Below are 13127 nucleotides of genomic sequence, written 5' to 3' on the forward strand. Positions count from 1 at the left end.
AGACAGACAATCTACAGGTATTAATCGACCAATTTCTCCAAGCTGATAACTTCGAATTGATGTTTCTATATAAGAAGTGTTATGTGTTAATCTGTCTAAATGTTTAAAAGGTGTTATAAATTAAATGTTGTTAAACGATACGTAATTGCCTTTTGATCGTCAATTTTACTATCAAGGGGTCTTTTATGTATGCGTAATCATTGTGAATTATAACAATTTATGTGATCGATATTAAAGGTGTTTAAAAGCATGTAGTTTTTTTCTATATTACTATTCTCCTATATTATTATCCTATATTATTATAGCATTCCTATATTATTATAATATCCAATTACATGTTGATACACAAGATATACAGATTATTATTTATAACGTTTTGGTTTTCTTAATTGAGTCATTCATTTAGTACAAATGATAAGAAATTAGTAATAATTCACAAAAAAAGGATATCGTAGTAGAAATATTATAAAAAAACATTTTCTGTTTTAGTGTAGAGTTACTCCTTCTTACAGACAGTGTCGTACAAATCTGTACGTCTCTGAGAAAATGTAGGTATCTGAGCCCTTACTTCCTCAACAACTTTTAGATCTGATAGAAAAAAGAAACATACGAAGTAATAAGTAATGCTTACTAATAAATTCAACAAATACAGAGGAAGATGGCTAAATCGATAAATTAACGAGACTAAAAATTAATTACATCATGGATCTCTCGCTTTTAATTTTAAGCTGTAAATTACCGATATCGGTGACTGCCATATTCTCTTGAGTTTCCAAATCGTAAAGAATCTTTCCCCAGGGATTGGTCAACTGTGTATGTCCCCATGCGACGTAACTTGCTTAAGGAACACGAGCCGGTGATATGCAGGCAACGTATAATTGATTATCATTCGCTCTGAAACGCTGAAGTAATGACCAGTGCAGTGGTCCAGTGGTCATATTGAATGCCGCTGGATATATCAGCATTTGGCAACCTAACCCAGAGAAGCAGGAAATATGAAGCCACCGAATACCAATTAACTTCGTAGTTGCACGGTTCACATTCCATCATTTCTGAATATGCGAGGACAGTCCTCTTATTGTGCTTTTAATTCTTTTATTTGTTTCATTTTCAGCAAATATACTGGTTTTTTAAATTAAGCTTCTTTTTATACAGAGTTACAGATTATATTAATTTTATATAGAATATATTTAAGAAAGATATTTAATTTTTTGCTAGTTAAGTATTGATCGATTAAGTTACTGTACCTTTGTTCCGATAAATGCGTGCCATTTCCTCGAATCTAATATCATAGCAAATGCCAATACCTATTTTGCAGCCCTTCACATCGAACGTCGTTAGGGAGTTACCAGGACTGAGTGAATCACTCTCTCGAAAAGTAATCTTATTAGGAATGTCGATGTCGAATAGATGTACCTAATAACATAAAAATGTAGTCGCTAATTCTATTGCTGCAACTTTTGTAATTTAATATCAAAGTTACCAACTCCTAAACTTTAATTATTTTTTATTTAATAACTGACAGCGTTTTTATCACTTTCTTTTATTAAAAAATCTTATCATTTAATAATGTTTAAAAAGGAGAAAAAATAAGTATAATAATATTTTAAGTATGTGAAAAATTTATACAACAACAAACACATTACAACAAAAATGGGCGTTTCCCGTATCATAACGTATTTTATAAACCGTAAATTATAGAATTGGTTATAGTATACGTATGTACATATGTATATTCCTAAATTATTCCTAGATAGAGTCACTTTCTTCACCCCAATATTTTCAAATTCAAAGCCATAAAGGAATATATTACTTACCTTTCGGTGTTTTGCTATCAAAGTTCCATCGGGACCCCAAATAGTACAGGTATTGTACAATTTATCGCCCCCTATTTCAGGCATCGTACCACCAACTACATAGATGTTGTTTTCTTTAGCTGCGTTCGATGAAGCAACGCTCGTTTCACCATCAGGAATACTCTCGGCGTATTTTGGAAAGTACTCTGCATTGCAATATTTCAATTAATGAAAAATAACTGTCTTTTGTTCCAACCATAAATTAAATTGAAATGTTTGTCAGTTTTTTATTTTTTAAATTATTAAAATAACTAAGTTTTATATTTCGACTTAATTAAATATGCAATTACTTAGCTAATAGTATATATAATAAATTGTTTCTACAGGTTCAAAATGAAAAATGAATATTTAGAAATATTTAATTACGACAATGCTATTTGTGTTAGCATCAGTGGCTTGTTACTCAACGACTTTGCTAGTACTTTTTCAAACATAAAGTTAGTTTTCAATTAACACTTATACTAGAGGCGGAATTATAAATGCAAAATAATTGATAATACTAATTTATAAGTACCTAATTATTAGTATCTTAAAAAATATATTTATACAAAAATCACGATAATCATGAAAATGGGGAAATCCTATATTCTCGAATCAATTCACAATTTATTTTGCATATTAATTAGATTCCGCGCTCATCAGTACGTACTCACTGGCGACATCGAGAAAATTCCTGTATCGGCAATTCCTCGTACGACCAGAGGATCGGAAATATCAAAGGATATTATGGCGCAGCGCGAGTGGAGAAACAGAAACATATGAGCTTAACACCGTAATACTCTTATCATAGAAATAGAAGCAGTCCTCAATTCCCGCCCTCTAACTTCTATCTCCACCGATCCAAATGATCTCCTAGCCCTCACTCCCGGACATTTCCTCATTGGCGATTCATTAATGTGCTTACGTGATCGAGATTTCAGGGACATTCCATCGAACCGACTCTCCAAATGGCAGCATATCCAACAGCTTAAACAACATTTTTGGAACCGCTGGCATAAGGAGTATTTGAACGAGCTAACCAACCGCAATAAATGGAGCAAGGGTGGACACAGCATCCAAAAGGGCACAATCGTCATCCTCAGAGAGGACAACGTTCCCTCCATGCATTGGCCTCTGGGCCGAGTTATCAAGGTTCAACCAGGCGCCGATGGTGTCATCCGGACAGCTACAGTTCAGACGGCAAAGAGCATTTTGGATCGGGGCGTCAAAAGGCTTGTCCCACTGCCAATTCAACCCGATCTCGAGAAACCCGAACAACTAGCCACCGAGACGAAATAAGATGGGAACTTCAACCACACCTCGCTAGTTTGATCGGTACCCTCTCAACGGGGGGAGAATGTTACGCCATGCGGCTTACAATAGGTCATATTCTTAACTATCGATCGCGGCACTATAATGTCGCAGACGGATCGTCGCGTCTGCCCGGCAAACAAACATGGTTCATTAAGCAGGGCGACTTCCAGAAACGTCGACTCGTGGCCCGTATTTTACCTCGCAGTAAAAGAATGTGGCGTGATCCGAACGTAGTGGGGGTCGCCTTCCAGAAAAAACGAAAAAAATCGAAAGGCGTTCAGAACTTTTCGAGATGTCGAACCGTCAACACATGTGGTATGTCGCGCATTACTTATCAACCAAAACGCAGTTACATTTTTTTTGTTCCATTTATATCTTTCTAGTTAATAAGTTGTTGAAATAAACATTAATTTATTTGTGTTAATTCTGTGGAATTTCGTTGAACTACCCTTATTATCATAATCGAAATAAGGGGATCGATCAGTTCGTGGCGTCGATTATTTAATCGTAACGGGAACTTACAACTCTCGTTGACGTGCTATCTCGCGATCGCGTCTCTCCGCGAACGGTCGAAACAAAATGATTCACTAAAAACTGTCCTGAATTCCTAAGAATTTATTTACCGCAAAACTGACAAAGTGTTTATTTAAAACATGAGGTTGAAGGTAGTCCTTTTCTTTCATTTCATTCATTTTCATTTTCTTTCTTAAGTATGGCTAACACAATATCTAATCAATTAAAATTTTATATTTTCACGTGAAAAGTTTCTTTAGATAATTATTATCAACATGATGACTAACTCTTACGGATTAATACGTGTCTGTAGGGCAATCCGGTGGACTCGATCGGCTTTTTACTTCGAAAGTTGAGTAATCGGTGTCGCTTTCTTACGCATCTTTGAACTGTATAAATGTTTTAAAATTGTTTGATCCAGAATGTACCACACCGGACAATCAAGAAGGCAGGTGCCTTGACTACAGAAAATGTAAACCTCTGCAAGAAATATGGCAGATACAGTACCGTACAGCCACCGATTTTTATAGACGATCAGTGTGCAGATACCAGGGCAATGTTACGATCGTTTGCTGTCCGAACGATCCAAACAAAGAGAAGAGAGAAATTTTAATAAAAACTGTGTATAAGTATAAGGCTTTGCGACCACCATACTGTGGTTTTAGCAACGTCTCTCATACCAGGGTGGTCGATGGTAAACCAGCTGAACTTGGTACGTTTTATGTCTTTCTTTCCGATTAATAATAAGCCATTTACTGCAAAGAATGAACTTTAAAGGCATTAAACAGCACATCAATGTACATTTCAATTAGACTAAATAATAATGCTATGATTTTATCGGTAGTAACTTTACTTATTAACTTGAATTATTTCTTTCTTTTACTTCATGTTAGGAAGAGTATCTTTTTGCTTGAAATAAAAAATTGATATAGGAGTAATAATATGGATAGAGATCAAAAACTGTTAGGGCAGAAATTACACGTTTGAACTTTATAGTTCAGTATAGTTCAAATAGAAATTATATAGAATTATTTAATAATTTGTATTCCACTGGAATAAAAATTTAATTTATGTCTTTATCAAATCTCTATTTCAGAGTATTTGTACGTATGTACTTATCGTCTGCTGTATGATCGAATATCGAATAGGTAATAATCGTTGTTACCCGTTATGTGAGAAAAAATTATGTATATTCACAACTATGACTATTGCATTTTAGGCGCTTGGCCATGGATCGTTGCATTAGGTTTTCGTAATCCCCGAAACCCAGACAAACCACTATGGAAGTGCGGAGGTTCCCTGATATCGGCTAGGCATGTTTTGACCGCAGCACATTGTGCACATATGGATGGAATAGAAAACATACACAATCATAATATTGTCATTCTTAGATTGGTGGAGGAGGTGCCATTTTCGAGTAAGTCCTCAAATATATATATATATATATATGCTATTGAGTATTACTGAAGTATCATATCCTGAAATTTCTTACTGTACACATATATTGTGTCATAAAGCGTGTATAATTCTTTCTCATACTTTTGGTCATTCGTTTCCTGCATTTTCATTTATTTTTTTATTTTTCAGGGTACGTATATCCCATTTGTACGAAAGAGCCCCTACGAAAGAGCAACTTCGTCGGCTATAACCCCCTTGTTGCTGGATCGGGAGCATTAAGATATAGTAAGTGATATCAATTTTATAATAAAATTAAATAGTTCCAGTCTTAAATATCTTTCTTATTTTCTTCGTAGGACGACCACGACGTAATGCATTAATGAAAGTACAAATGCCAGTGATTAAGAACGCCGAATGCAAAATAGCTTATTCCAAATTTCCTAATGCACCTGATATCACTGATGGTATAATATGTGCCGAACATGCTCAGGGTGGAGAGGATTCTTGTACGGTAATTAAGTTACAGAGTTACTACAAACTATACGGTATCTGAAGACACGTCGATTCGAATTAACATCAAATCGACGTCTTAAACATTAAAAATAATAGATAAACACAATTTAATAGTTTTGCCCACTTCTCACACCTCGTTATGGTATTTAATCTAATTTCCTTCTAATCTTAGTTTTGCTCAAAATACATATAACATGTACGTTATAAATTGGAGTATTTCAATACACAAATCAATAGAAGATTATTACTGTATATAAGTATAATTTCAATACAATTCGATCGATATATTTCAGTATCTTTGATTAAAAATTTAACGATCCTTTCAGGCTGACCGCGGCGGACCACTGCTGATACAACATGAATTAACCTCGTATTTAATAGGTATTGTGTCTTATGCTTATAAGTGCGGCACAGCTGGGTATCCCAGCATTTACACTAGGGTCACATCGTACCTTGACTTCATTCTCCAAGCGATGCAATAATATGATATTACTGTTCCATAAATATCATTGTGTAAAAAACGTAAAGTTGGATTTTCTTATTGTGGAGATAAGAAACAGCTCAAATTTACATTGTTTTGTACGTTACAAATTATAGGCTTAAAATGTACGAAATGTAACTTTGAAACGACACTAATTTTTTACGCACGATAAACCTCCACGACTTAGGTATGTAAAGATGATAAACGTGTATTAATTCTATTAATTTGGTAATAATAAACCAACTTTCTGAGAAGTTCTGTAAATTTCGTTTCTGTTGTATCAAGAGAATAATGGAATATTCCACTTAGATCGTATACTTCTTGTACGTACGTACAAAATTTTCCGGCTAATCTAAAACACTTCATAAGATAGAGAGCTTCTGGAAATTCGGACACAGAGAGTGCATAAAATACAAGATAAGTCTCGTGTCTTTCAAAATTATTTTTTATTCGCTAAAAACGTCCTGTGTACTCATGCAATCACATGCAACCTCGAAACTTCACTTATTTTTTATCACTTTCCAATTCAATACACAGTTTCAGCATTTTTGACTATATGTAAGAGAAATTTCCATTCAGCCAAAGGTGTACTTACAGATTATAGATTCCTATACGACTCTCAGTAAAAATTTATCCGCACTCCAGATAGTTAAAACTTCTGTCGACCGTATTGATCCATCTGCACTCTTCGTATGACGTCAATATCTGTTCAGTGCTGCTGCGCAGGTTTCTTTGTGTTACGTCAATTCGTTTGTGACCGTTGCGCGAGTAATGGCGCTTTGCAATGGTGATTTGCAGGAAAACAGTGCAGGATGCTGTGATTCGTTTCTTGTGGTCGGAGGTTATGTTTGATGCCTATATTTATCAAAGATTTAATGCACATTATGGAGAAAGTGTTTTGTCACGAAGTGTGTTTGAATGGGCACAAAAGTTCAAAGAAGATCGCACGAGTGTTATGAAAAAACAGCTGGACGCCCGTCCACATCCACGATGACAACATTGAACGTGCTCATGAACTTATGCTCTATGGAATAGACGAGTGACACTGGATAATGTGGCAAATCATTTGCAAATCAGCCACGGCTCTGCTTATGCAATAGTGCACGACAGATTTGGATTTTAAAAAGTTTGTGCGAGATGGATGCCGAAAAAGCTGATGAAAAGGTGAAGACGACGATGCATTCGTGGTTCGCAGCTCAGCCCAAAACATTTTTTAATGAGAAAATACAAAGGTCCTTCGGCAAATGGACAAAGTGTATACAGAAATCGAGTGATTATGTCAAAAAATGATGTATGTCTTTTTTGACAATTGCTTAAAATAAATTCTACACCGACAGAGCGGGTAACTTTTTACTCACCCTCGTAAGACACTTAAATTTCCAATCTATTATGATGAATAAAAGAGCTTATACTATTAAATCTAATTGTATTTTGTTGCATGAGAGTACACGTGTATGTGATGTACATTACCTTTATATCCCCTTGAACGCTTCAATATTGCGCATATATACTATATTTTGTACAGCTTCTATAAAATTTCGTATGTTTGTTTAGGCTGTTAATCTAGAGGCTGGAGTACAAAGAAGTGGCACAATGATGTGGGCTGATGACATTTATAATTATCAAGGAATCACCCCTACATTCGCTCAGGTATATATCGTTGACTATAACGTATTTAACATATATGATTGTTAGAATATTAATAATTAATTTTTAATTCTATCAGAATTTTAATGAAACTGTCCCTTGGGAAGGAAGAACTGATACCTTGATATCACGGTTTGTACATCCTATATATACGACAAATTTTAGAACATTATATAACGAAGAACCAGATCGTCGTGGCCATGTGATGTGAATAAAAGGACTTGAATTTGATGATATTTTTATAATGTTAGATAACATAACTAAGTATCTTCACAGTAAGATAGGATGACATGGTTTACATGATCTTAATGTTGTTCACTCGAGTGATGATATTATAAGGAAAAGCGTAATATCACAGGTAGGATGATTCATAATTTAGAACTACTAACTCATGTATGTATTAAAAATTAAAGAAATATATTAAATTTTATAGGATATTTATGTTTAGTAACCAGTAATTCAGAGATTGGTATTCATGGTTACTATAACGAGGCTGTAGAAACGCACCCTTTCTTCTTTGCAAATGGTCCTGTATTTATGTCTAAGCCGAAACTGGAACCTCTGAATAATTTAGATTTATTCTTGTTATTTTCTAAAATACTTATCTACAGTATACCATAAGGAATGATACCGTATCGCACCTAATCAAGTGCCTTAAGAAACATCAACAGGATATCACAGTAAGTAATCCCTTATCGACAGATATGTAAGTAAAAGTTATGTGTCATTGTTATACACAATTATGTGTTAGTGTTATACACAGTTATTTATCATTTTCTATTAATTCAGTTGTAGCCACTACAATATCTATGACACTGGTAGTAATTATAAGAACAATAATGATGTTCTATAAGAGGAAATGATGATTAGGAACAAAAACTTACAGGTAAGTCAAAGTATATGTTATTTGCCATTTGAAAAGAAAGTTACTAACTTGGAATTTTTTGATAAATAATAATTGTGCAAAATATATTGGATTTCAAATTTGTCAAAAATTGATATTTAAGAAGCATTGTAATAATATAACATTAATATTTTGATTTTTCAGAAGATATCATGCGGTGGATGGATAATATGCAAAAAATATTAAGCAGTATATGAATTTTCCTATTGCGTAGAGATAACAAAATGAATTTTAAAAAATGTCGACACGGTAATAAGAAATAGCATCATGACAAAGAATATATAAAGACAGTTTCATTTTTTATAAATAAAAATTTGTTGTTCCAGATTTTGAAATACAGTGAAACGTTTAATTAGTATCTTAATATCTTTAAATAATTATTATTTTAGAATCAATTGTAATTGTATCATACGTACTTTTGAATTCGTGCAAGAACATATGTAATTTTGAAGTAGTTATTATTAGGAAACTGTTAGACGCGAACAGTATGCGAAAAGTTAGTATGCAGTGTAATAATTATCAATCAAAACACAAGAATTAAATTCTTGAGGAAAAAATTTCCGGAATTTCTTATTTACATGATTATAAAGAAATCCATAATAAAAAGGAGCTGCTTTCTAATACTTCTCTTCCTTGTAATGCCTACGTTAACAATAACGAGGTTCGACTTTTTGTTTTTAGAGGGATACTGGAAAATTTGAAAGTACAGTACCATTGGGAAGAAAATCACGATATTGAAAACGATATTTGCAAGTAAATTTCCAAAAAATCTGTTTTCAAATTTTCGCTTTCTATTTCACATTAAAAGAAAGGGAGGGCTGCCTTCTTTTTCTGCAAGACAAAACAAACATTCTGAATCTCGTATCAATGAATGATGTCAATAAGTTATTTTTCTTTTCAGATTGAACAATATTCCAGATTTATTCATAATTTCATACTACGCGAAGAATAGACTTTCATAGGTATATAAAGGAAATATTAAGTATAGGAAAACTCTTTTTCGTTGTAGGTGACATATGCTTCACGGTTGAACACATGTATTTTTGAACACATATAAATGAAAAAGTACTCTTATGGAGAAAAAGAATTGATACCTTCGATTGACATTAGATAATGTATATAAACTTATGAACAATCACTATCAGTTTGTATTTTAGGTGCACACGCAGATTTGTTGGAGTTCTTATAAAATGTACTTCCTGTACGAACGTTTTATTCTTCCAAATTTTACGATACTATGTCTCATATGATAACTATATGGATTAAACGTAATATAAATGATCCGAAAATAGACTCGAACGACATTAATTGTCTTTCTATTTATACCAATATCGAAAATACAAGTAAAGCTGGAACAATAGTATGCAAGAATGGACTATTTATTATTTTAAACCAAATCATAGCATATTCAGAATGCACAGTATTATCATGAAATGTAAATGAATCAGTTGTAAACGAACGATTTTACTGTAAAATCGTTGCCGCCTTTTTTTCATCTGAAATATAGCAGCAATGAGTACATTCTTTTAATATATAATAAAACGAGATATCTTTATAAAGTTACATATGTCATCACTGGTAACTGTTATCTCGTATGACACCAAATATACCGTTAGTATGGAATGATATTTTTATGAAGATATACTTTAATGATAGATTTTATGAATGAAACGTTATATAAGAAAAATTATCTCTTGTTATTCTATGAAGTGTAGTAGCTAATGAAGATTAATTTTACGAAGTATTAGAGCAAAAGAGAATTAAAAAATTAAAAAGATCTAAATAAGATTGTTCGTGTGGCTTAATTATCTCAATTCTGGTACACCACTTGTTACATTCTAACTAATTAGCGCTAAACAATAACTTGCAAATATTAAAGATATTAACACCTAAAGGTTTTCAGGAAATTTTATAATATTTGATTATTGTATATCTAGTCATTGATTGATAAAATTTCATGTATAAGCATAGATCGAGGTTGACGTCATACGCAGATTGCATATCATTGACAGGTATCGTTTTAATTTATTTTATGGCTAGAATCGTTTGAATATTATACGAATAATTATTTCCATTCGAACGATTAATAAATCACGTACCTATAAAAGATATATTACGAAAAAGAGGTGACGAAACAAAAAAATATTGGAAATTCCGTTGTCATTAGATCAATTATTTTTGCAATGATTTTTATTTCCATGTAATTACATATGAAATGGCTAATTCATTAACATCTCCTCGAATCGAATATAATTCGTTACACTTCACAACGATTCAAATAATGGACGGGAAATATATAATAACTTTCCTGTCCTTGCGTTAAAACAGTACTGTACAAATCAGATGATACAACCTAACCCCAACCTAACCCCAAAAAACCCAATTACATCCACATTGCATGACAGCACACTTGCAATGGATTTTTGTGATTTCAATGTCACAGACAATGACACAACTAATCAGAACACGTTCGAGGCTATAGACATTGAAATTACCGCGTGTTTAATACGTTTAAAGCATAAATCTAAATTTCACGCGATTATTTCTTTGTACATTGTGAAACTCTTAAATTATCTTAATCGAATAAATAATCCTAATGTAATAAAACATCTTGAAATAGACCTAGATATCTGAAACAGAAACTCGAAGGATAAGAAATCCTAAAAGGTACTAATCCTAAAATAACAAACTCCTAAATAATAAACAAGTGATAAAACCTGTTATAAATAATAAACCTTACCTGGAATAATCAAATCCTAACTAATCGAAAATAAAATAAGGCAAGCAATTCTTAATCTTTCAAGTAATTTTTCCGAAAACACAGAAAGATAGAGAAATTAAAAAGACGCAGCACAAATTGCAGCACAATGAAAGTTTCGGAGCGATGAATACGATCGTATTAAACTAAATAATTTTCAAAAGTGAAATTACACTGAAACGTATATCGATGATATTTGTCATTTCTACGATCTGTTTCGCTTGATCGTGCTTCTTTTCTGATGTAAATTCAATTTATAATACGAACTAAGTTTCCTTTATTATTATTAGTCCTGCGTCTTTTTAATTCGTCACTTCTTTTATTTCAGAACAATGACGGGCTCCAAGATGCTGTTCGGATGTTTGGCGTTAATTGCTTTTCTGCATCCATTAGTTCACGTTTGTACTTCGAGTAGTACAGCTCAAGGTTTGTACTTCGAGTTGTCTTTTTCCATGCACTTCAAATTCCAATACGATCTGGTCACGTGGCCTTCGTACAATTTCGAAATTTTACCTGTTTGGTAATCGTCAATGAAAAAAGAAGTTATGCGTGACCTCAACACATTGAAACAATTTTTATGATTTTTTATTTGCCGGTTGGTCAGCAAGTTAATGGAAAAATTTCACTTAACTATTCGCGTTAATCTCTTCGGTTTAACTTTTGGGAAATGCTTCGTTAGCTTCGGGAATATTCCAACGATTCGTTTTACGTACAAAATAAGCATGATAAATATTACATCACGGTAATGTAATATCGGAATATATTAAAGGTGTAATTTTGTTCGATTAATTATAATTTATTAATAATGGATTGAAAATACAGATATTAGTTAGACAGAGAAACGATGTTTGATTAACAGGAAAACTAAATGCAACGCTCGTATTTACAACAAATAACTTGACAACTATTTGGTAACTCTCTCTCTCTCTCTCTCTCTCTCTCTCTCTCTCTCTCTCTCTCTCTCACTAGCAACTCTAACACTCGACAACACTCGCAACTCAATTCTAACGACTCTATGCTTCGACGTCTCGATCAACTCTGATTCTCGCAACACGCACACTTTTCGATTCGCCTTGAATAGCGAAACCGTCCTTCTTCTAACGTTGTCTATTGTTTCCCTCATACCTATGTAAGAACTACCAACTACGTGCCTTTAGTCACGTAGGCACTCTTACATGTAAACGAACCACAGAAACACGACGTACACGGTTTTTCTATTTTCAGCCGATCTCCAATCAAAGCTATTCTACGATATTACAATCGGCCTTTCCTGACAATCACATCTGCCCTCAGATGTGCTCATCAGCGCCGCTCGCACTTACATCACTATCGTCAGCATTCCACCATTTCATGTGATCGGCTGCCGTGGAAGTTGTACGTGGCCCTTCGTGCTCCCCCTCTCGCTGCACTATGTATCGGTCATTTCGCAGGACTTTTATCACCCGATACGGTCCAAGAAACTTCGGATGCAGCTTTAGCCCGGGACCCCTCTGCATCCTCTCGATTGCCACTAGATCTCCCGTCCTGTATGCTGTCGCCTTCTTGCGTCTCCTGTTATACGCCCGCTTGTTTCGGATTTGGATCTCCTCAATCCGTCTCTTTGCGTCCGCACGCAGCTGATCTCGTTCCTCTTGGAACACCGCGGCCTGTTCGTCCTCGATGCTACTGCTCCTCTTTCGCTCTTCCTCTATCTTCCTCTCCGTTGTTTGTTTACCCATTTCACTCTTGTCAGGGGCTTTGATCGTCGTGGCAGCATCGTGACAT

General features: G+C 33.9%; 1 protein-coding gene and 1 long non-coding RNA gene across 3 annotated transcripts in view; both read left to right on the top strand.

Annotated features, from left to right (window-relative positions):
* Positions 1 to 13127, top strand: part of LOC126876194 (venom serine protease Bi-VSP-like) — a 219207-nt gene that overhangs the window by 15603 nt on the left and 190477 nt on the right. Inside the window, exon 1 of one of the 2 annotated variants that reach the window (XM_050639059.1) lies at positions 4842 to 5079. The exons of the other annotated variant lie outside the window; for it this stretch is intronic. Coding sequence (XP_050495016.1) covers positions 4848 to 5079 — 232 coding nt within the window. The 5' untranslated portion in view covers positions 4842 to 4847. Of the gene's footprint in view, positions 1 to 4841; positions 5080 to 13127 lie in introns of those variants that run through there. 2 annotated transcript variants of the gene reach the window in all.
* Positions 5329 to 8015, top strand: LOC126876226 (uncharacterized). Its single transcript, XR_007694014.1, has 6 exons — positions 5329 to 5345; positions 5417 to 5571; positions 5900 to 6241; positions 6652 to 7396; positions 7609 to 7704; positions 7781 to 8015. It is a non-coding gene; the product is annotated as an uncharacterized LOC126876226 (long non-coding RNA).

This window comes from Bombus huntii, unplaced genomic scaffold (genome assembly GCF_024542735.1).
Source record: "Bombus huntii isolate Logan2020A unplaced genomic scaffold, iyBomHunt1.1 ctg00000067.1, whole genome shotgun sequence".
In the NCBI taxonomy this organism is placed as follows: Eukaryota; Metazoa; Arthropoda; class Insecta; order Hymenoptera; family Apidae; genus Bombus; species Bombus huntii.